General features: G+C 41.7%; 1 protein-coding gene across 4 annotated transcripts in view; it reads left to right on the forward strand.

Moving 5' to 3' along the window:
* Positions 1-1,925: 1,925 nt before the first annotated feature.
* Positions 1,926-23,150, forward strand: part of CNOT6 (CCR4-NOT transcription complex subunit 6) — a 70,066-nt gene continuing 48,841 nt past the window's right edge. Inside the window, exons 1-2 of one of the 4 annotated variants that reach the window (XM_013059679.2) lie at positions 14,170-14,464; positions 15,289-15,324. In XM_013059679.2, coding sequence (XP_012915133.1) covers positions 15,321-15,324 — 4 coding nt within the window. In that variant the 5' untranslated portion in view covers positions 14,170-14,464; positions 15,289-15,320. Of the gene's footprint in view, positions 2,346-14,169; positions 14,465-15,028; positions 15,325-23,150 lie in introns of those variants that run through there. The other 3 variants (XM_045069244.1, XM_004758985.3, XM_004758984.3) reach the window with 3 other exon arrangements.

Genomic DNA, 23,150 nt, shown 5'->3' on the forward strand with positions numbered 1-23,150 from the left:
GCTCTTTAATGTGAATCTGAGAAGGCAAGACATCTGATGGTTTCTCTTTTCAAAGAACAGGATGTGCTCAGGCAGGGCCACTGGTACCTAGCCTACCGGGATGTCCCCAGGTAAGTCCATCTTCCCTGTATGTGTGTGCAGCTCCTGCCTTGCTTCTGTCTTCTCTTCCTGAATCTGGACTGGGCTTGTGACTGCTCTGACCAATAGAACACCAAGAATGTGATATTCCTCAGAAGGCCTGCTGCTACCTCTTCCCCCCTTGTGGAATCCTGGGTTGCTAGCTAGGACATCCTTGGGGTGGGGAGAGGCCCCAGAAAAGCAGGAGGATGAGACACTATACAGATAGAGGTCTCCTTGGGGGGCCCTGATGTGGCAGACACTCAATCCCTAGCCACCGTCTCACAAATAGACATGAGACCCCCAGTGAGACCAGCAGAACTGCCTAGGTAGGCACCAGAATCATGAGATATAATATGCATGAAGTTTTTGGTTGCGGACTCTCCTCCTCCATACACACTGTGCCAACTGTAAAAAGTAGTCTCCTCTGAGCAGATGAATTACAAAAAGTCATTCCTCTGTTCAGGCTAGAACACAGGTTGCCAGGGCACTACTCAAATGGGGTTAGAGACCCAGATGGATGTCAGCCCCTCAGCCAGGTGATACTGAATAGCAGGGACTGCATGGGGCCAGTACTGGGAGGCCTGGGGTTGAAGGATGTGGAGGGATGCCCAGAGGTCAGTCTGCACTTGTTTTCTCAATCTCCACCCCACCCCCACCCCCTGGGGCTTTGGTGTTGCCCTGCCCTGTCCACGGTCCTCTGGCACTTGAAGACTGGGCTGTCACTTGATTTCTTGGAAGAATACGGGTCATGCTGGAGAGAGGCAAGCACAGAATTCCAACAGCTTTGGTCCTCCAATCTTCTTGCTCTTCCAGTTCTCTGCTGCCCCAGCAGGAAGCAGCCACCCATTTCCATGTCCTCGTAGCCCAAGTCGGCCTTCAGGGAGGGGGTGTCTCACTTTGTTGCTGTTGTTCACTCCCGGAACCCATTTCATACCCACTTCTCCAGGGTGGATTTTTCAGGAAGGAGACCGTGGCCCATCCTCGTTTGCCCTGTAGTGGGCAGACTGCGATCCTTTTCCTCCTCACCACGCCCCTTGGCTTGGGTCTCTATAGAGAATTTGTTCGTTGGGTGTCTCTCTCTTTTCCTAGACTGGGAGCTTACTCGGGGCAGGGTGGAGCCTGATACATCTCGACATTCTGGCTGCAGTGCAGGGCCTCAACCAGCTAACCAGCTGGTTAACCAGCTAACGTGCACCGAGGCCCGCACCATTACCATCGATCTCTGCTCACCTCCAACCACCACCTGCACCGAACCGCTGGATTTCTGAAGGCAGCCGCGGACAGTTTCTTGGGCTGGGATCCCACCAGCAGAACTGTCCCTTAAGTTACGGGACCGAAAGGGGACGCTAATTAACGTTTTTCTGCATATTCCAGGCAGGAAGGAGCATCACGCATCTGACTGTGCACGACCGAGTGTCTCCTTTCGAGGCGGATCACAGGCGCTGGCTCAAGTCCAGTCGGAGAGTCGGTGCGCGTCTCTACGCGATGGCCGGGAGAACGAAGGCGCAGGGGATCGAGGGCAAGAAGCGGAGAGAGGAGACAAAAGTGAGCAGCCCAAGCCCAAAAAGGGCGGCGGGGGGAATAGATGCGGAAAAGGGAGGCAGGTGAAGAAGAGGACGGAGCGGGGAAGATGCAAGAGTGAAGCCGCAGAGAGGAGCGCTAAGGAGCTCGCGCCGGGCCGGCCCACCTTCGCCCAGCGCGGGGGGCGCAAGGGGGCGGGGCTTGGCGAGCGGCGTGCGGAGCGAGCCACCCCTCCGGACAACTAATGGTCGCGCCCGGCGGCGGCGGCCAATGGGCGGTCGGGATGTTGGAGCGGCGGCGGCTGTCCGGGAGCTTGCTGGCTGGGGGACGGCGGCCGCCGCCATGATGCTTGTTTGCTTTCAATGAAAACGAGGGGGGCGCGAAGGAGGAGGCGGCGGCGTCGGTGGCGGCGGCGTCGGCGGCGCGGAGGCGAAGGCGGCAGCGGGCGCAGCGAGGAGGGCGAGGCCGGGGGCCGACAGGGCGGGAGGGCGTAGTGGCGGCCCGTCAGGGCGGCTGAGGCGGGCGGCTGACGCGGTGGCGCTCGGAGGGGGAACAAAGAGCGGCAGCTGAGGCGGCGGAGGAGCGGCGGCGGCGGCGCTGCAGCAGCGGGCGGGACTGGTATGGTGGTTCCACAGGTCAGACCCCGCTGCACTCACAGGGAGGAGGCGGCGGCAGCGGCGGAGGAAGGCGGCGCACCCCGAGAGGTGAGCGAGCGGGGCCCGAGGCCCGGCCGGGCGCTGCTCCCCGCACTGGCCACGCACGGGCCCCAGCTCTGTCGCGCCGCCCGGGACGGAGGCGCGTGGGGCCGTGGCGCGAGCCACTTGAATTCTGTGGGCGGCAGAGCTGGCGGCTGTTGGGGGCCTCTGTACGCGCCGCCATGGTGATTCGGCCGGGTCGTAGGCCGCGCCCCCCGCGCCCGGCCGGGGAGCGGGGGCGTTGATTGACGGCGAGGGCGGGGGCGCGCAGGGGGCGGGGACGGGGCGCCCTGGCCGGGGACCCCGGCTGCGGCCGCCGGGAGGCGGCGAGGGGGTGTCTTGGACTGTTGGCCAGGATGGTTGGCAACTTTGGCGGAGTGGCCCTGTGGGACCGTGCGTCGTGGAGTGTGGAACTTAGCAGTTACCGCAACGCGGGAAACCAACTGTTGACCCCCCCGCATCCCAAAAGTACTTAAAATTCAGTTTAACGCAGATTTCCAGGGAGGGGATGGGAGTGACAAGGACCTGGCTGAAGAGGCACTTAGCGCCAGATGAAGGGATTTCTAGTATTGCTCACAGCTTGGAGGCAGCCCTAATTACTTTGAAGCAGTTTTCTCCCGTAACCCCAACCCGCGTCTCTCCCTATTTCTTTCTTTCTTTTCTTTTTTTTTTTTTCTGAAAGATTTTATTTATTTGACAGAGAGAGATCACAAGTAGGCAGAGAGGCAGGCAGAGAGAGAGGGGGAAGCAGGCTCTCTGCTGTGCAGAGAGCCCAATGTGGGGCTCAATCCCAGGGCCCTGAGTTCATGACCCGAGACTAAGGCAGAGGCTTAATTAACCCACTGAGCCACACAAGTGCCCCTCTCCCTTTTTATTTCTAAACGCCAATGGTCATTTTCTCTGGGACACCCCCCCCCCCACGCTCGCGCTTTGACTCTTTCCCCTCCCTCCGCTTCCCCAGGGAGTCTGCTCTCCAACACCTGTGACCCTTTCTTTAACTGTTAGAGCAGATGTCAACATTGTGAATAGTCCTCTTGCTTGACCTTCTTGGATTTACCAGGTGAAGCTGACCCGGTTTAAACAGTCTGCTTGAATTTGAGTTCCCATACTTACCTGTTTTCTGGGTGGGTTGTCTCACTAGTGCTAGTGTGGAATTTCTTGCATTCTTGTGTCTGGAGATTTGACTTTGCTCAGGAAGGAAGGGAATATGAACAAGTGAGAACTAAAATGGGGCCGCAGTAATGCTGGGTTTTTATCACAGCATGCTAGGGTTTACCATTTCACAACAGTTTTGTAGGCGCTCGAGGCCGGTGTGGTCATGTGTCAAAAGGTTCTGAAGACTTTCTTTGTAGTTGTTGTCAGAGCAGTTACCACGTCTTCAGAGTGTGATGACTGTAGAATGACAATTGCTCAGTATTTTTAGATCAGTGATCTAGTCCAATCAACCTGCTCTAAACAAAATCTTTGAAAAGCTACCGGTGTGGAAACTGAGACCCAGAAAGGTTTACGTGACTCGCCCAAGGTGCTTGCAGTTAGGAGGGAAAGCACAGGAGAATGTGAGGTATTTGCTGAAGATCAGTTCTTTGGGGAGGGCCGGGGTGTTTTAATGGGTAGAAGTTACTTGTGGTCATTGTGTCTCTTCAGTTCACAGGTGAACAAGATACTAAATGAAGTAGTCTGAAATAAGGGTGCGGTAGAAGACATTTTCTCGTGAGACTGAGAAGATTCGTTCTGGAAGTTGATGCTTGCAGAGTTTCAGAAATATCTTGATCTGTGCTAATGTAGATGAAGAAGCCCTTTTGAATGCCTGTTTGGTTTGTAGGTGTTTTCAGGTTTCTTAAATCTTGGTGGCACATTAAAACTACAATTATTGGGAAATTTCAGACTATATTCTCTTGACTAGAGATGGGGTTGGTTATACAATGTGGTCCTGACTGCAAATTTAAAAAAAGGCATAAAAAAAAAGGCATAAATACGCCTTTTGATCAGTGCTTAGGCATCCCACAATACACACATTAACCTTCTTATATTCTGTGAAGCATAAGGGTTTTCTTATCGTAGTGCAGTAGAAAGGGATCATGTATGTAAGGCATACTGGAATAGATGGTCAGTGCCCTCACAGTAGCCCTTGGGCCATGAGGGGTGAGTGACCAGTATTCTCGCACTTGTAACTTTCCCAGGTGCAGGGTACACTGGGAAACTCTGCTTTTGAAGTGTTTATCACTTTGGAAAAGTCCAAATAGGTTTGGCTAAGGATATGTATTTTAATGCAGAAGAGACTTGGATTTGTGGGTATGTACACTTTTTTGTTTTGAATGGAACTTTGTTATTTGTCTAGAAAAAAGTTTCAATTTCAGTTTTCAAATCCTTAGCTTCCTCTTTGGTACACTTTTTTCTTTAACCTTGCCTGCTTCTCACTTTATGAAGGTAGCCATTTTACAACAAAGCGTGGTTAAGAAAACACTGCGAAATCAAATACCAAATGAATTAAACTGTAGACCTGTACACGGAGCCTGGTGCATTAGAGTGGAATTCACTATATTTTTGTATTTTAATAATTAAAGAGGAGAAAGTTATTTGGGTCCAAAATGGACTCATATATGCATTGTCTTAACCTTACCCTTGTGGGGTCTTTACCTGTCCCTCATCCATTTATATTTTCTTGATAACTTCATTTATGTGTCAAGGAATAGTATATGCTGGACACAGCGTCGGACCCTGAAAATTCAGAAATGAATTCTTCATTTTTACTCTGTAGCCTATAGGTGTTGTAGGCATAGAAAATGCTATGAGAGAGTGGAAGAAAGGATGAATGAATTTGTGGAAGGTGTGGTACCAGTTTACAGAAAATAACACAGAATAGGTGTTTGTCAAACTGGGGTGCGGGGGTCATTTCAAACAAGGGAATGGTGGGTGCATGAGGTACCAGAAGTTAGGGTACGGCCCATCGTGAGGTGATACTGGTAAAAAGAGAGGGACTGGAGATGAGCCTGCAAAGCTGTGTCCTAGATTTTGAAGGACCACGCTTGCTCTTCTAAAACTGAAGTTCATATCTTTATCCCAAAAGAAGGGAGCCAAAATATTTTTATTAGGTGAGCAAGGTGATTTATATACTATGGGATCAGTGTGGAGGATTGAATGATTCCCTACATAGGAAAATAGTATGGGGTTAGTGACTCTCAAGTCTTTTTAACTTGGGTATAGTGTTTTTTGTGTTCTGTGGTTCCTTTTATAATGGACTTGAAGGTTTGGCTGATTGCTCTACAGTACAGAGTAATTTAAAATCAAACTGTCAGGATGTTTTAGAAGAAGTTAAAAGCAGTCAAAACATCTTCCTTAGAAATTATGCTGAGTGAAATCAGTCAGGCAGAGAGAGTCAATTATATGGTTTCATTTATTTGTGGAGCATAACAAATAGCATGGAGGACATGGGGAGTTAGGAGAAGGGAGTTGGGGGAAATTGGAAGGGGAGTCCATGAGAGACTATGGACTCTAAAAAACCATCTGAGGGGTTTGAATTGGCGAGTGGGTGGGAGGTTGGGGTACCAGGTGGTGGGTATTATAGAGGGCACGGATTGCATGGAGCACTGGGTGTGGTGAAAAAATAATGAATACTGTTATGGTGAAAAAAAATAAACAATAAATTAAAAAAAAATGGCAGCACACACACACAAAAAGCAGTCAAAACAATGAAACCCATAATATGGTATACTTGAAAATTCAGGCAGGGAGAACTTGTTTTTTGAGTTAGTTAGGCTTAGGCGGACTGTGGAGCCCAAGCTGGAGAAAAGTGTTTACCAGAAGTGAGAGGCACCAGGTTTAAAGGTTGTGACTGTTCTAATAGTCAGTTGGGACATGAGCTGTATGTATGTGAAACTTGGGCAGAGTTTTCTCTCCAGTAATTTACTGCAGTTTGAACATTGAAATTTTCTTAAAGTCTAAGAGCTCATCATACAGCTGATAGTTGGTGTAGACCATTCTTTTGTGAAGCAGGATATAGGTTCTGAAAGTTACCATGGTATGCATAATTGTACACTGGAAACTACAGGCTTGCAGGGAAAATGAGATCAAAACACAATGCTCAAAGACTTAGTGGTTCATTGTTAAAAACAAACTTGGTGAAAATGGTTTTACACATATGAAATGGCTAAGGAATACATAAATACTATAATAAATGTGGCACTTTACATTGAGAAAGACCTTGTTTGCTTGTGGAAATGGGCATGAAAAGGTTTGCTGCTTTTGAGTTCCTATGAAATGGTAGAAGGCAGGTTACCTGAAATCAAAGGGAATGTTCAAGTAACACCGATGTGGGTGGGTGGGTGTGGCTCATGTCACACAGGGAGAACTGAGGGGGCGGGTAGTGTTTGAGGTGAGTGTGTTTTGTGTATTTCTGCACAGCTCAGTTCAGCTGGGTGCAGTTTTCTACCTTCATGTAATGTGGTAGATGCAAATGGGAAATGGCATGCAAATGAGAATTTTGCATTGTGCTCACATTCCCTGGTATATCAATCACATTGGAACAAATTCATATTTCAGAACAAGCAGTATAGCAGAACTAATTATACTTGAATACAGCATTTTAAAATAGTGCTAAAACTCAGTTCCAAAAATACACAGACACCCATATGTCAGGCGCCATGTATAGACTTGCTATCCTTGTGGGGCTTATGGTCTTTTGTCCCAAGTGGATTTATAGTGGGGTATAAAGCCGAATGAACCAATAAAGCACTCATCAGGTTATACAGTAATGAGGAATATATACAAAGCATTTGGGGCCCGCTAAGGAAGGAACAGCTAATTCTGCTTGGGAAACTTGATGGAGTCATCTCAGAGGTCTTTGAGCTGAATTTTGAAGGGCAGATAGGCACTTGTCAGGCCAGGTAGGACTTTTCATGGTGGGGAGACCTGTGCAAAGTCAGGTTACATACAACTTAACATAAGATGCCAGGATGCGAGGGACAGGAAGAGTGGTCAGAAACAGTTGGTGAATAGTCTTAGGCTTTTTCTTGAAGTGTGGGGACTTTAATGGAAATCCATTGAGAGGTTAAGTGGATAGGGGTATGGAAATTGTGACACACTTTTTCAGGAGTCACATAGTAAAAATATGGAGATTGGATGAAACGGGTCAAGAAACTGGGGCCAGAGAGTTCGTTTAAGTCCTTGTGAGAGGTCAAGGACATAGTAGGAGCTGGAAAAGAATAGGATAAATTTTGAAAGATATCAGAATTAGGGACAGATAAACAATGACTTATAAAAATAGAGTACCATTCAGAAGTTTTTTATCTTGGGTAACTTGGTATGATTTAACTTGGAAAGTAGAGGAAAAAGAGCAGATTTGGGCAAGAAAAGTAGAAGAGCTTGCTTTTGATTCTAAGTTTCACATAGCCTTTGGGATATTTAGGTAGATATGTCTGATAGGTTTCTGGACCAGAGAGTGGTTGGGGATTTTATAGATTTGGTCAGTATATAGTTAGTTTTGGAAGTTAGAAGTTCACTTGGGAAGAGTGTATGAACAAATGCTTTTCACCTTTTTCGGGGAGGTAGGGTCCCCAATTGAGAATCAGTTGAGAATTATGGCCCCTGTTGAGAAGAATTAAAGTATACATACCCTTAAGGCTGAAACACACTCTTGGAGCTCAGCTTTGTATACAACAGGAAGAGAAAAGGACCAACGAAATCCTGAGGAGCAGCCAACATTACATTTTGGACAGGACTGCAATAAAGTGGTTAATGAGGTAGGAGAATAGGAGTGAGCAAAATTACAGATGCCAGGAGAGGTAGGAGTGCTGAACAAGAGGGAGTTCTCAGTAGTGACAAATGATGGCCAGGTTTAGGGTAGGATGAGTTCTGAGAATGGTTTAGTAGAATACGGCAGTTACTTGAATATAAGCAGAGCAAATATTTCTGGGACTGGGGAGGTAGAAGTCACTGTAGGTTAGGTTTTAAGCAAATGGGAGGTTAAGAAAAATGGGAGGTCAGACTGCTGTTTGAAAAGTTTAAAATGGAAAAGAAAGTAATAGTTTAAAGAAGAGACAGGGTTGAGAGAAGGTAGACACCTATATTGGTTGCCAGCCTTATGTTTTCTTTTAAGTCCAAAACAGGAAATAAATTTATAATATGTATGTTTACATTTCTGAGTTTCCCCTCATGTATTGGCTTAAATGACTGCCTTTTTATTTGGTCACATAAAGTTATGTTCTTTGTGGAATTTTATGGAAGTTCAGAAACAGGAAAATGTCCTTATTGGAGGTGGATCTGATGTAAAATCATAATGTTAGAACTTTCAGTCTTAAGTTAGTGGAAGACTAAAAATTTACTTTTCATACACCTTGCTAAGTTTGTACTTGTCCTGTGCTCAGCAGTCCAAAGTTGAGTTAAATGTTTGATGCACTTTTATTATTATTATTGTTTTTTGGAGAGAGAGTGCAAGTGAGAGAGCAGGGTAGGGGCAGAGGAAGAGGATGAGAGAATCCCAAGCAGACTCCCCGATGAGCAAGGAGCCCTGTGGCCCAATCCCACAATCCCCAGATCATGACCTGAGCCGAAATCAAGAGTTGGTCCCTTAACTAACTGAGCCACCCAGGTACCCATAAATGTAGAATAGTAGCAAAGAAGGAATCATCAGGCATAGTAATTTTCTTTCAAAGTTAGTTGCTACAAATAAATGCCTTACAAAGCAAGCACCTGGTGATCTAACAAAAAGAAAATAGGCTGGTGATCTTTGTATCCAAAAAGAGTATTAGAGGTTTTTCTTTGGATACATCTAGCTGTTGTATATAGATTTTTTACCTAGGCAGATTTTGAGTGGGGGAGGTGTGGTGGGATAGACAAAAAAAGATACTAGAGGAGTCCCTGCTAACTGAAGACCAAACAGAAATGAAGATTTATCCACATTAAGTAAAAAATACTATTTGCACTCAGGTTTTTGGGGGGCATTTTTTTCTTTCATGAGATTGTATATAGTTGCATGCAAAGACCACAGCTTCACAAAGCAGGATCTGGTGAAGCTAACTGCCATGTTTTGTGGAACAGTAGTTCTTCATGTGTTTTCATCTAAAATTGTGCAACGTGAAAACTGTATTTGGGACATCTAAAGAATTAGCACTTCGTTTCTAATTTTATGGAAACTGGAGAAACTCAGACTTAGAGATATGTAGTCATAGAAAAAAAATAGCTTTTTTGAATGCTAACGATGTGATAGGCATTGTGCTTTACATGTGTTAATCCTTGTACCAAAATTGTGAGTTAGATATTATTTTATAAATGAGGAAGCTTTAGCCTTAAAGATGAATGTAAACCCATCTTTCTTGATACAGGTATGTTTTACTCTTGTTTGTATTCTTCATTTCACTACCCCCCCCCACTTCCATTGTAACACACACTCATGATGATGTGGCTTAGAATGCACCTTTGATACAGATTTGATAATATGGAGGAACCCAGTTGCTGCCCCAAACTCATAACTGTTTACATTGGTAGCTAATCATGTTGATGGAATAGAGCTACCTGGGAGATTCTTCATGTTTGTGATTCCTTTTTTAGGTTATGGATCAAAAACCTCATGAAAGTCCACATAAAACTTTTATACTGGCCAAAAATCAAGTTTTAAAGCGTTTCACTGTTGTAGGAAAAGAAAGGCAGTCACATATGGAGTCAAAAAGCCATGTATAGTGAAACTCCCATTTGAACAGAGTTGCTTTAGATTTCTTTGCAAATCTCCTGAAATACCACTTAGTAGCTTTAGAGCAATTTCTAGTGTTATTATAGGCTTCTTGATGTAAGGTCAGCATTTCATGAATAATTTCTTTTAGGGGAAAAAGGACTAGTGGATTAAACTGATTGCTGGTACATTAAAACCTCCCAAGTGATTGTAGATATGAATGAACAGCTGGAATAAATGTTGTGTGCCCCAAGAGACCAAATCCCCACTAAATAGTGGTCCTCAGACTATTATGAGTTGTTGTAAGAGAGGGAGAAGCCAATAGATTATGGAAAATCTGACAGAAGATAAGAAAGAAATGAAAAGACTTCTGGTATCCATCATTTGATGCTGAAGCTATAACCCAGATGGTTGTTGCTTATCTCATGTTAAGGAACACATTTAGGATTGATGGTTTTGCTCGCCTTGCCTTTTTGATCTTGGTGAGGTTTTACCCACAAGTCATGATTTTGACTTACCACCCTGCTTATTGGTGGGCGCTCAGCTTTTGCTGATTAGATGGCAGGTTGTATTTGTCTAAGAATGTTGTTCATTCTGTATGTTTCACTTCAAACATAGAGAATAAAAACCTAACCTGAAAAATACTTGTATTTATTTTGAGTTGAAATTTGTGGATGACATACTTGGGATATCTTTATAGTTGTATTTTGAGTTAATGTATTGGGTTGAATGAAATTGCTAGTATTTGAACCATTTTTGGCCTTTAAAATTAGTGGTTTCCTATGGTCATTGCATAGGAAGCTTCTCTCCGTGCGTTTCTGACTGTATTTTTATACTCACTTGTGTTACTGGGCATGTGCGCATGGTTAGAATTGCATTTTAACAGCATTGTGGTCCCAGGCTGTTAAAGGCTGTCTGTCACAGGCTGGGCACTGTGCATGCAGATGCCAGTCTTTTCCTTTTAGAGTTTGATCTCGACTACTCTATCGTACTTTTCAGCTCTGTGTTTTGGAGGAATATTCTGCCATAATTTCCAGATCCCTGGTCTTATTGATTGGAAATTTTAGTTAAACCAATTTTATTGAAAATTATTTTTGTACTACTTGAGAAAAGATTTAAGGAAGTTGTGTATGAGATTTTGGGGGGAGGAGGAGTTGGCTACAGAAACCCTGTAATTTCTTACTAAGATGTTATTTGTCTTTTTCATTCTTATTCTCTCAGGAGTGTATAGTGGAGTTTTCCAGAACCTAAAAAAATGTGTGGTATCTGATCAGATTGACTTCAGAGCAGATAGGCGAATCAAGCTTTCAGTATGTCATACATTAATGGGATTTGCAAGAACATAGGACATTGTCCTTCTTGTGGTATTGTACTTTGTTTTTGAAGACAGTTACTTTTCATGAAAATGTTTATTAACATGTGGTAGGTTTGGGACGCCTGGGTGGCTCTTTGCTCAGCAGGGAGTCTGCCTGTCTCTCTGCCAGCTGCTCCCCCTGCTTGTGTGCAGGTGGGCGCTCGCTTGCTCTCTCCCTCTCTTTCTGACAAATAAATAAATAAAATCTTTTAAAAAAAAGACAGACATTGAGAGAGGGAACACAAGCAGGGGGAGTGGGAGACGGGGAAGCAGGCTTCCCTCTGAGCAGGGAGCCTAATGCAGGCAGGGCTTGATCCTAGGACCCTGGGATCATGAGCTGAGCTGAAGGCAGATGGTTAATGACTGAGCCACCCACGCGCCCCAGTAGATAAGATCTTTAAAAAATGTGGTAGGTTTTATGTTTAATGAGTTAATACATACTTTAAGTTTTCTCCTAATTTCTAGAATGGCAAATGTTGACAGGTGTAATCCACATAAATAAAAGCTCTTTGAGGTACTTATGAATTTTTAAGAGTGTGTAAGCGTTCTGAGGTGATAGTGTTTGAGCTCTGCTCTCAGAGTATTAGGCAGAGTTTGGGAGTCGGGAAAGCAGGTGTGGAATAGCCCAGGAAGATGAGATGCCGGAGAAGGAAACTGGAGGGCTCATGGTCTCAACAATACAATATTTGAGAAGGAGCATGAGATCTGGGCTTTGTCAGTGACATAATTCTAGGCTTGTGTATGGAGCTTTGTGCCTGGATTGTCTGAGATTCAAACCTTAGTGCTACTACTTACAAAGTGAGTGTGACCTTGGGCAGATTATTTAAACCCTGTGTTTTCACCTAAAATAAAATGAGGATAGCATCTACCTCATGGGTTGCTTTGGGAATTAAATTGAGGAGGATACAGGTAACATGACTGCATAGTGGTTGAGAGCACAGATCTGTGGTTCAAACTTGGGTTAAAATCATAGCTGTGCCACTAGTATCTCTGTGACCTCAGGCAAGTTACTCATTCTCTGGACATTCCCTGTGTTTGTAAGGAGAATAATAGTGTTTACTTACAGGAGTCCTGAGGGTTAAATGAGATACTGTACATGAAAGGGCCAGATAGGCCTGTCACGTGGTGGGTTTGCAAATACTGTTGGTTGTTTTTGCCTAGTGCCTTGTGGCAGAAAGGCACGTGGAAGTTTTGCCATTATCCCCATCCGTTCAGGGTTTGCCCTTATTTTGCTAGAGTGTGTCACTGAGGTTATGTTTATACAATTTAAGTCTTTAAGGTTGTCACCTTGAGTCTTATCCTAGGCTGTCCTAGAACCAGTATTCTCAGTTTTTGGTCCTTTCTGTCTGTTTTTTTCTAGATTTTTGCTTTCAAGATTAGAAGCCTAGATATTAGTTTTTCTTGGTGGTGGTAAAATGGGCACTGCTTCTGTTAGTACACTTGTCTTTTACAAAATGTTTCTTCTTTTTTTTTTTTTTTTTTTTAAATTTTTAAGAGAGAGAGAGATCGAAAGTAGGTAGAGAGGCAGGCAGAGAGAGGTGGGGGTCGGGGAAGCAGGCTCCCTGCTGAGCAGAGAGCCTGATGTAGGGGGGCATGATCCCAGGACCCTGAGATCATGACCTGAGCCGAAGGCAGAGGCATAACCTATGGAGCCACCCAGGTGCTCCTCTTCTTTTTTTTATTTTTAACTACCACAGCTTCTCTCCTTGAATTTTTACAGTTATTCACCAATTACTTATCATTTTTCAGGCTCTGAAGAGATTAAAACATATTTAAAATATAAAGCCAAGGAGCTGTATTAGAGTAGGTGAGTGAGACATTAAAAAAAAAAAAGGTGGAGTTAAACATACTATTACAGAAATATCTTCAAGGGTCGGAGTAGCTCAAAGCAGGGCATGATAAGCTCCTGTGTTTGGGAGGGATAGAGAAGAAGGACCTTTTTGAAGTTGGATATCTGATTTGGCATTTGAAGATGACTAGAGTCCCTGAGGTATCTGGAGGGGAGAGAGAATGGCGTTTCAGGCAGGAGCCACAGCACATGCTAAGGCGTGGAGTGTTGTGAGAAATAAATGAGAATTGATTGGCTAAGACTGGAGAGGCACACAGGAGTCAGGTCAAAATCTTTGTTTTGTAAATGAGCCTGGGTCTCCTCTGTTTAGCTCAACTCATCTTTGAGCCTCCTTTATGTCAGGTGCAGTGTTAATCCATGGGTACAAGGATGAAGGAGATGTGGTTTTAGGACCTTGAGGTAAGTACTTATATTTTTAGGAGGTCATTCTGGATAGTGTCTAGGCTGCATTTGAATTAGGGGGCAGCAGAAGAACGTGGACCTGAGGTCATTGGATTAGTTCATATCTCGCAGAAGAGCCCAGGAATGGAGGCACAGTGGGTGAGAGGAAGATTTAGGAAGGTAAAATGGGCTGGAACTGCGGACGGGATGTGAAGGCTGGGGTTGCGTGGGAAAGAGTTAAGGATAGTACCCCTATTTCTGGCTTGGAAAATGGGTGGGGATCATAGCGGAAGGAAGGTTAGAAAACCAAATGACAGTGTCACTTTTTAGTAGGGTCTTTTTTAGTAGGGATTTTGTGTTTGTTTTTTGTTTTTTGTGTTTTTTTTTTGTTTGTTTTTTACTAGCTTTTTATTCTGTCTCTCCTATGCAATTCAAATAACCTTTTTGAGAGATTATCATGAGTTATAAGATGCCTGCGGTAGTATCGTTGGCTATATATAAGATTAGCCCTTGACTCTACAGATCCACAGTTAGGATTTACATTGCTTTTACGTTGTTTTTTTTTTTTTATGTTTGGTTTGCCTGCCACAGGGAACTGGTGACAGACCTGGTGATAGTTCTACCACTAAGGATAGCTTCTGAATGAAGTTTATCATTTGTGTAAACTTTTAATTGGCCCATCAGTCGTGGAGGAAACCTGGAGAGAAAAAGAAAACAAATTATGATTACATTGAGAGGATAGTTGGGGTTTAAAATGGGATGTAGCAGTGCCTTCACGGACTTGAGACTCTAAAGAAGGCTGAAGAATGTAGTCCAAGGGGGCTAGCTGGTTTATTTACAGTCACGTGTTTTTCAACTAATACACCTGGAAAAAACAGAAGGTAAGTAAGTAATTTACAGTAATTTAGGCCTGCCATCAACTTAAAATTTCAGTGTTTTCATTTTTTAAAGTATCAAATTATTATGTTTATATGACATTCACATTTTAAATGTCTTACATGTCTTGGTAGGAACAAAATCCAGGTTAAATTAGTATTTGTTGTTATGCACAATTTTTTAATGTACCTGTGAATAAATTATTGTTTGGATTGTGTTCAAAGAGGGAGGCTTTTTTTTTGTTGTTGTTTTATTTTGTTTTTTAAGTGGCATTCATGTAGTGGTGTGGTGTTTTTGTAATAATGTGGGAATGGAAAGAAGATAGTGGAGCATATTTGAAGGATGGCAGTTGTCTGTCAGTTGTATCAAAAGAGACAAAAGTATTGAAATAAAGTCTGGAAAGGCAGAATATTTTGAATTCTAAAGTGACGTTTGAATGTTGTCTAAGCAGCAGAGTTGAGGCAGTGATGGGATAGGGGATGACATAGAATCATAGTTTTAAAGATAGTATAGGACCAGAAGTCATTCTGGATGATCTGCCAGGTCTTTACAAAGAATAGTTCTTTTTCCTGGATTTTCCAGTGTAATGAGAACTCAACTTTAGGAAGAATAATTTGATAGTGATAACGTAAGTTAGTTGTAATCTTAAAAGCATGAATACCAGTTATAAGAGTCCATTATATTAGTTGAGGAAAGGCAAAGTCCTAACTTAGAGTGATGTCTGTAGAAATAAGAAAGGGTTGTAGTGTGATTACATGGTTGTGAAACTTTTTTTGCTCCCCCAGTAGATTAAGCTCCATGATCATGTATTTCTTATTTTTATTCCTAGCACCTGGCATAGTACTTGGCACATGGAAGGTGATGAGTAAGTATTTGTTGAATGAATGATTCTGTGAAGGAATCTTCATTCCTTCCCTAAGGAAGGATGGTTCAGATGTACTGAGCTGCTTTTAGATTTCTCTTTTAGGAAAACCTGATTCTAGGTCATGAAATAAAGAATGTTTAGTTCAGTTCATTAGTATAATGTGGTAGAGCTTACACGAGATGCTGCGAGGTGCAGACTGTGAGGTGATTGTAGGGACTTTGACGTTTGGACTTTAGGCAGATAGGCAGATGGGTCATCTTGGGTTTTAAGCAGGACAGTGATAGGAGCAGGCATCTATCTGAAAGGTGGATGTAGAGGAGGTTGTTAATCCTTGAAGCTGAGAAATGAGGAGGGTCTGAATGAACTCAGTAGCAGTGAAAATGGAGAAAACATTTAATCCTGAAGAGGTGAAAATCAATTGAATTTAGTGAAAAATTAGATTGGAAGAAATTGGCACTGAGGTTAGTGTCACTACCTTTTCAAATGTAATGGACTCTTGAGCAATATGGGTTTGAACTGCATGGGTCCGTTTGTGTGGAATTTTTACAGTACACTTCCGTACTGTATTTTCTCTTCCTAATGATATTCTTAACATTTTCTTTTGTCTAGCTTACTTTATTGTAAGAATGCAGTATATACTACATACAACATACAGAACATGTAATCAAAAGTGTATGTTATCGGTAAAGGCTTGAGGTTGACAGTAGTCTACTGGTCGTTTGGGGAGTCAGAAGTTACATGTGGATTTTCAACTGTGTTGTTTGGAGGTCAGCTGTATGCTTTAACTTGTAGCCCTAATTGGAGCCTGATCAGTCGCATCACAGGGTCTTTTTGCACATGAGTTTATTTCTCCCTGGTTTTCCCCTTTGCTCTGTCCCTCTCCTTTTTTTTTTTCTCCTCCATGTTTGAGAAAGAAGCAAAACAAAGAATGGAGGAGGAAATGTAAAAAGGAAAAGAGAGATGTTAAATTTAGCATTTTGTCAGTTGAGAATGGCTGTAACTCCCATTTCCTTGAAGAAAATTTGGCCAATATAATTAAAATAAAATGTTTAACTCCAGAGTGCCTTTTAATAAACGTTTTTGTATATGGCCAAAATAACATGATCACATATTTATTCACTAATATTTTAAATATGAACTAGGTATTAAATCTTTCTCCAGTTGTCCACAAAATGTCTTTTATGGCTGATTTGTGGATCCTCTGTAGGGACCATTGATTGCATCTGGTTATATCCCTTAATTCTTCTCAAATCTAAAATAAAATAGTCTTGACACCAGGTTGTTGAAGGCAGCAGACCTGCAGGAAAGTCCTACGTTCTCATTTGGTCTGATGGCTTCTTTGGCGTCATCTGGTCATTTCCTCTATTTCTTAATCAAGATAAACATTGATGTGTACTTCATGTTCCGTCATATTGTCAAATTGAGAGACAAAGTCAGTATCTGGTTCTCCCCCCATTAGTGTTGGTGAAGATTGATGAAGAAGGTAACCTTTTATTTCTCTGTTGAACGTTTTCTGCCTTATGATCAGAAAACAACTTGGGTGATGGTGTTACCTTAGCATTATACCACTACCAATGATTCATCTAATGGTTTAAACACAGTTGATAATCTTTGCCTAAAAGGAATTCTAAAATGAAGTTGCCTTTTTTTATTTGTTTCATTCTTCATTTATTAGCTTTCATTCTTGTAAGACTATTCAACTGGGGCCTTTTGGTCAGTTCTGAAAAGTGGTACCTGGTGAAAAGATAAACACTTAAATCTTTATCTTTAGTTATTAGTTTTCTTAGTTTAAAAGCTACCCCAGATGGTGGCTAATGTGCACCTGTGGCCTTCCCTTTCCTCACTTCTTCTTGCTTTCTTCATGCCTTGGTTACTGCAGTAGTTTTTTCCTGCTACCGATCCCCCCTTTACAGCACTGCCAGCTCTGTTTTTTGCAGCACTGATAGTGATCATTTTTCCATAGATTTTTGATTCCATTTCATTCTTTTATTATTCTTTTTGCTCCAGTTGTCACAGCTTTGGCTAGTGGAGGATCCCTTTTAGCTGGCTCCTGTGTCATGTTGGCTTAGGTTTTTGGCACTCAAGGATGTCTCAGGCTTTACGCATATTATACCTTTCTTGCCCCAAACTTGTAGTTGGCCATTTTACAAAGAACTTTATGTTCTCAAAACTGAAGTTTAGGGGTGCTGTTATTCCAGAGATAACATTACTTCTAGAGCATTTCACTATGTAGTTAAAAACAAATTTAAAGTCATGAGTGTAGGGGCGCCTGGGTTGGTTAAACATCTGGCTCTTGATTTCAGCTCGGTCATGATCTTGGTTCTGAGATCAAGCCCTGCTCTGAGCTCAGAGTGTGCTTATCCCTCTCCCTCCCTCCTCTGTGTGGACTGTTTCTCAGATAGATAGATAAATATCTTAAAAAATAAAATCATGAGTTTATATTAATATTCTCAAGTCAACTATGATTTTGTTTTTGCTTAATTTCTTTGACTTATAAATGTTTTCTTACCCTGAAAATCTTGGCTCCTAACATCTTTAACCTAAGTACTTATTTACTTAATTTTTTATGAAGTGAATAATCCAGTATAATACAAATAGTTAACATCATTATTTTCATAGCTGCTTGATTTTCCATAGTATGGCTTCACAGTAACTCATTTAACCATCATTCTTATTAATGCTCACTTAAGTTATTCTTTTTGTCATGAACAATGCTATAATGAGTAATTCAGAAAGGTATATGGTTGTATGCTTTGTTAGTAATTGCTTGTCTGAAGATGTCCTTTTGTTTGTTTTCATACTTGACCAAGTGTTTGAGTATGGAATGTTTTTTAGTTAAGGTAAAATTCATATAAAGTGAAATGTATAGACCTTAAATGTACATTTTGGGTTTTGATAAATATATATATATACTAATATAAATCACCTTCATTTAAGATACTGAATACTTTCATCAGTGAGCAGAAGGGTAGCCATTGTTAGCACTGCAAATTCATGTAAACGGAATCTTTTGGGTCTTTTTCATTCAGTGTAATGTTTGAGAGTCATATATATATTTGTATGTATCAGTAGTTCATTCTTTTTTTTTTATTATTGGGTAGTATTTGTATGGCTGTATCACAGTTTGATTATCTTTTCATTGTTGATGGACATTTCGGTTATTTTCAGTTTTGGGCAACTATGAATAAAACTTATGCACATTATATAAATGTATTCTTTTTCTTTGGTGAATACCAAAGGGTATGTTTACTGAGTTACAGCATAGGTAATTACTCTCTTAGATATTACGTTATCATCTCTTTGGTTTTTCCATTAAAAAGTCTGTTTAATTTTTGCCAGTGTTTGCCTTTTGTTTTAGTAGGAATTGTGTTTATGTATTCTGTGACTCTCCTTTTTTGGTCCAGTCTTGTTTTAGAGATTCTAGTATTCAAATACTTCTTCCCCTGCTAGGTCTACACTCTTACTTTTTTATCTCACTTTGTGTTGTCCCACAGTTGACTTCTTTATTTATAGTTTTTGTTTATTAGTGTTATGTTCTCTTTAACTTCTTTAAGCACAAGAAATAATTTTTTGTGGAATATTTTTCTTTTTTTTTTAAGATTTTATTTATTTATTTGACAGACAGAGATCACAAGTAGGCAGAGAGGCAGGTTTGGGGGGGGGAGCAGGCTCCCCGCTGAGCAGAGAGATGTGGGGCTCTGTCCCAGGATTCTGGGATCATGACCTGAGCCGAAGGCAGAGGCTTAACCCACTGAGCCACCCAGGCACCCCTGTGGATATTTTTTATTTCTGTAGTCTTTCTTTTTCTTTCTTTTGTAGTGATTTTGTAGAATCATTGTGCTGTGTGTGTTACACTTAACTTGTGTTAGACCACTCTATGTTGACTTGCTTTTTATTTAGGTAGGGCATGGGTGGGTTCTTAGGCACTTCTGTTGGTTTCCCATTAGATTGATTTTGAAGGTTAGGTGTAGATGGGGGAGAGGCAGGCTGTTGGCACACCTTTTGTCTATGAGTTGTTATGATTAGTGGATTTCAGCTCCCAGTTAGTGGTTGTTTTTGTAATTATGCATTTTTTTCCCATAGGGAGCATTTTTCAGATATTTGTCTCTGCTTTTGATTAAGTGTAAATTTGATTCCTGGCAGAAAAATAGCCCACAGGCTCCTATCCCTTTCCTTATGTCCCTATCTCCATTAGCTATTTTCTTTTCACTCTTAGCCAGAGGTGTAATTTGGGAACTATGTTTCTATTTGGGGGTATGGGGTGGAGTATAACTTTTTGCAAGGACCTTTGTGTATATGTTCATTCTAGTCTGCTTCTGTAGGTGTTCTTGTCTTCTTTTCTCTCTTAGATTCTGATAAATCCCTCCCTATGGGTTTTTATAAAAACCTTCCCTGTGATTCTTGTCCCAACCCCCTCACTGCACCTACACACGCATACACACACACACACACACACACACACTCACACACTTGCACACACATGCTCATGGCATTTCTGGAATTGTAGGGTAGAGAATATTTGGATTCCTAAATTTTTTTTCCCTATCCAGATGGCAATTTTTCTAAGTTTATGGTATGCAGTTAGGATCCTCTTAGTTTAGATGCTCCAGCATAGTCTTACTAGTTGTGTTATGATTTGTAACTCTGCTTTGTAACTTAGCTTTCCCATGATGGTTATAGTTGTTTTTTTAAGCCATTTCTTAACCCACTGAGCCACCCAGGTGCCCCTTTTTAAGCCATTTCTTAAAATATTTAATTATGAAAGCTTATCTTTCTGAGTTGGTAAATAGTATCCTGTGTTTCTTTAAGGTAAATAATTCTCCTAAGATAATGAAAAACTGTTTCTCTGAGATCTGGAGTGGGGAAGGACTTTATGCTGCCAGGATCAGTAGTGACACCTGGGCTTGGATTGGAGGAAAAGGGGATTGAGACTAGTCAGGCGCTCCGTACCTGCTGACTCTGGCATAGCTGTTTTTAAAAGTCTGTTGTAATCCTTGGCAGTTTTCAGGTCTGTTTTGGAAACCTTTTAGTCTAAGATAAAAATACGGTATGTCACTGCAGATTATTTAGAGGAGAGATCTGCCTGTTGATTTCAAAGTCTTGGGAAACATCCCAAATTGTATACATTCTTACACCCTTTCCTCTACCAGCACTGTGTTTTGCCAGACTCCCCCCAAAATAGGGGAAGGGTGTTGCTCAGTGGGCAGATGTGCTCCTCTTGCTGCTCCTGAAAATAGTTTGCCCAATTTCCTACCTTTTTTAAAAAATTTGACTATAGTTGATACATAGTGTTACATTAATTTCAGGTGTACACTATAGTGTTAGACAGTTTATGTGCTACCACTTCTTTCATTCTGTCATACACTCCCTTCCCCCCACTTTCAAATCCTCACTCTCAGGATTTGGAAATAAAGATCTCCTTGCTGCTTTCCAGTTTAATGAGCTCTCTTAAATTTTAAGATTACCCGTCTCACATTACCAAAACCAGGAAGTGGAGTGGTTGGCTACCTAGGCAAAATTATGACTCTAATGGAATGACACCAGGTCCTGAGCCTGGTTTTCAGATTTCCTTTTCTTTCTTTTTATTTTATTTTTTAAAATTTATATGAGAGAGATAAGGGGTGAGAAGACTCCTTGCAGAGGAGCGCAACATGGGGCTCAATCCCAGGACCCTAGGATCATGACCTGATTAGAAGGCAGATGCTTAACCTAAACTGAGCCACCCAGGTGCCTCTGGTTTTCAGATTTCTTAGCTCAGTAACACTTTTATCCATTCTCTGACGTGTGATCCATCTCTGGACCTTGATTCAAACTAAGTAAGCTCATAGGTGGTTGATAAATCAGACTTCTCAATTTCCACAAAGAAGTCAAATAATTAATAATAATAGGACCAAAATACTAACCTCAGCTGGACAGAGCCAGTTTCTTACCATTGTTAAATTTTACTGGGGGAAAGTCAGCGAAGATCAGATTTTTTTTTTTTTAAGGTAGAATCGGGTTTGAATAATGGCATTTGGATGATGGGCTGTTCTCATCGAGCTCTGATAGTCTGACACATTTTATATTTTCTAGGTTGTTCTTGGAGTATTCATTTCATTCAAAAAGGGCACTTGCTTTGCCAGATAGTCCTCTAGAATAGGAACAGTTTCTGACTCTAGCTCTCAGTGTTAGGTATTTTTTTATCATCAGTCTAAAAACTTTAGTCATTGTATTCTGTTCTCAAGAAGTTAACATGTAAGAGAATAGTTTGTTTTGTCAATAGCACTTAACAAAACAAAAAAATAGATGTGCTATTTCTTGTGCAGATGATTTGTCTCACCATTTATGTTTTTTCAAGCAGCTTTTAAAGGATTATTTACCTCCTTCTGTATTTTGACTACCAGAGCCCATTTCTGTTTCAAAAATAGCTCTATTTCCCTTCATTAGGGAGGCAGCATAACATAGTCAAAGTTGCTTTGACTTTTTTCCAGTCTTGTTTTTATTGTGGCAAATACATGTAAAATTTACTGTTTTAACCATTTTTAAGTTTAGCATTCAGTAGTATTATATACATTGATAATGTCGGTTAACCATTAACCATCATCCATCTTCATAATTCTTCTTTTGTAAACTGAAACTCTGCACACGTTCAGTAACTTCCTTCCCAGCCCCTGGCAGCTACCATTCTACTTTCTGTCTCTCTGAGTTTGACTACTTTAGTACCTCATGTAACTGAAATCGTACAATAATTGTCTTCCTCTGATTGGCTTATTTCACTTAGAAAGTAGCTTTAGGGGCACCTGGGTGGCTCAGTTGTTAAGTGTCTGCCTTCGGCTCAGGTCATAATCCCAGTGTCCTGGGATCGAGCCCCACATTGGGCTCCCTGCTCAGGGGAAAGCCTGCTTCTCCCTCTCCCTCCACTGCTCCCCTTCTTGTGATCCCTCTCTTGCTGTCTCTGTCAGATAAATAAATAAAATCTTTAAAAAAGGTAGCTTTAATTTTTAATCGGACACAAAGCCAGACTCTCTTACTTCTCAGCCTTATGATGATGGTTAAATTGCTTAAACCTTTTTGGGCTTCAGGTTTCTGTTGGTAAAATGGAATTAATTCTGATTCTGCGGGAAGAGCTAGCAAAAGACTAAATCTAGTGAGATAAGAAAACCAATATAAAAGGTACACTGAAAGCCAAATGAACAAATGTGTCTACACGGAGTGATCATTTACATCAAACACTGAGCATAGGGCAAGCAAAAAGAGGTCTGAGAAACAAGCGCTGGGTATAACAGTGTGAGGTCACTGGTTTTTTTCTTGGCAGTTTTTGGTAGAATGTTAAAAGTTCATACTGATTTGAATGACTAACTGGGGAAAGAGGACTAGAAGAGAGAGTGTATATACAACTCCTGGGGATAATTTTTTTGGTGAAGAGAATGAGAAAAAAGGCTGGAGGGCAAAATGGGGTCGGGACTTTTAAGTAGAGGAAATAAAACCATGTATATATATACTGAAGGTAAAGATCTAGTGTAGAGGGAAAAAGTGATGTAGGAGAGAATTGCCAAGTAATATCCTTGAATAGGCAAGATCATAGGGTGGGATTGAGTGTTCAGAGGGCAGGCACTTTGTCCTACTAAAAGAGAGTGTAGATGGGTGGAGGTGGGAGATCCTAGAAAGGGCTCTTGTGTTTTCTGTTTCAGTGAGAAAATAGAAGTAAGAAAGAGACAATGAAGGAATAAGTGTTAGAGGTTTGAAGAGAGAAGTCACGTAGCAGGGACTAGGAGAATTCAAGTGTAATTTCCTGGAGCATAAGTAATCCATTTGAGGTAAATGATTGCTGACTGGCTCAGTTTAGG

The sequence above is a fragment of the Mustela putorius genome, unplaced genomic scaffold (assembly GCF_011764305.1).
Source record: "Mustela putorius furo isolate JIRA1106 unplaced genomic scaffold, ASM1176430v1.1 tig00003923_pilon_pilon_pilon, whole genome shotgun sequence".
Lineage (NCBI taxonomy): Eukaryota > Metazoa > Chordata > Mammalia > Carnivora > Mustelidae > Mustela > Mustela putorius.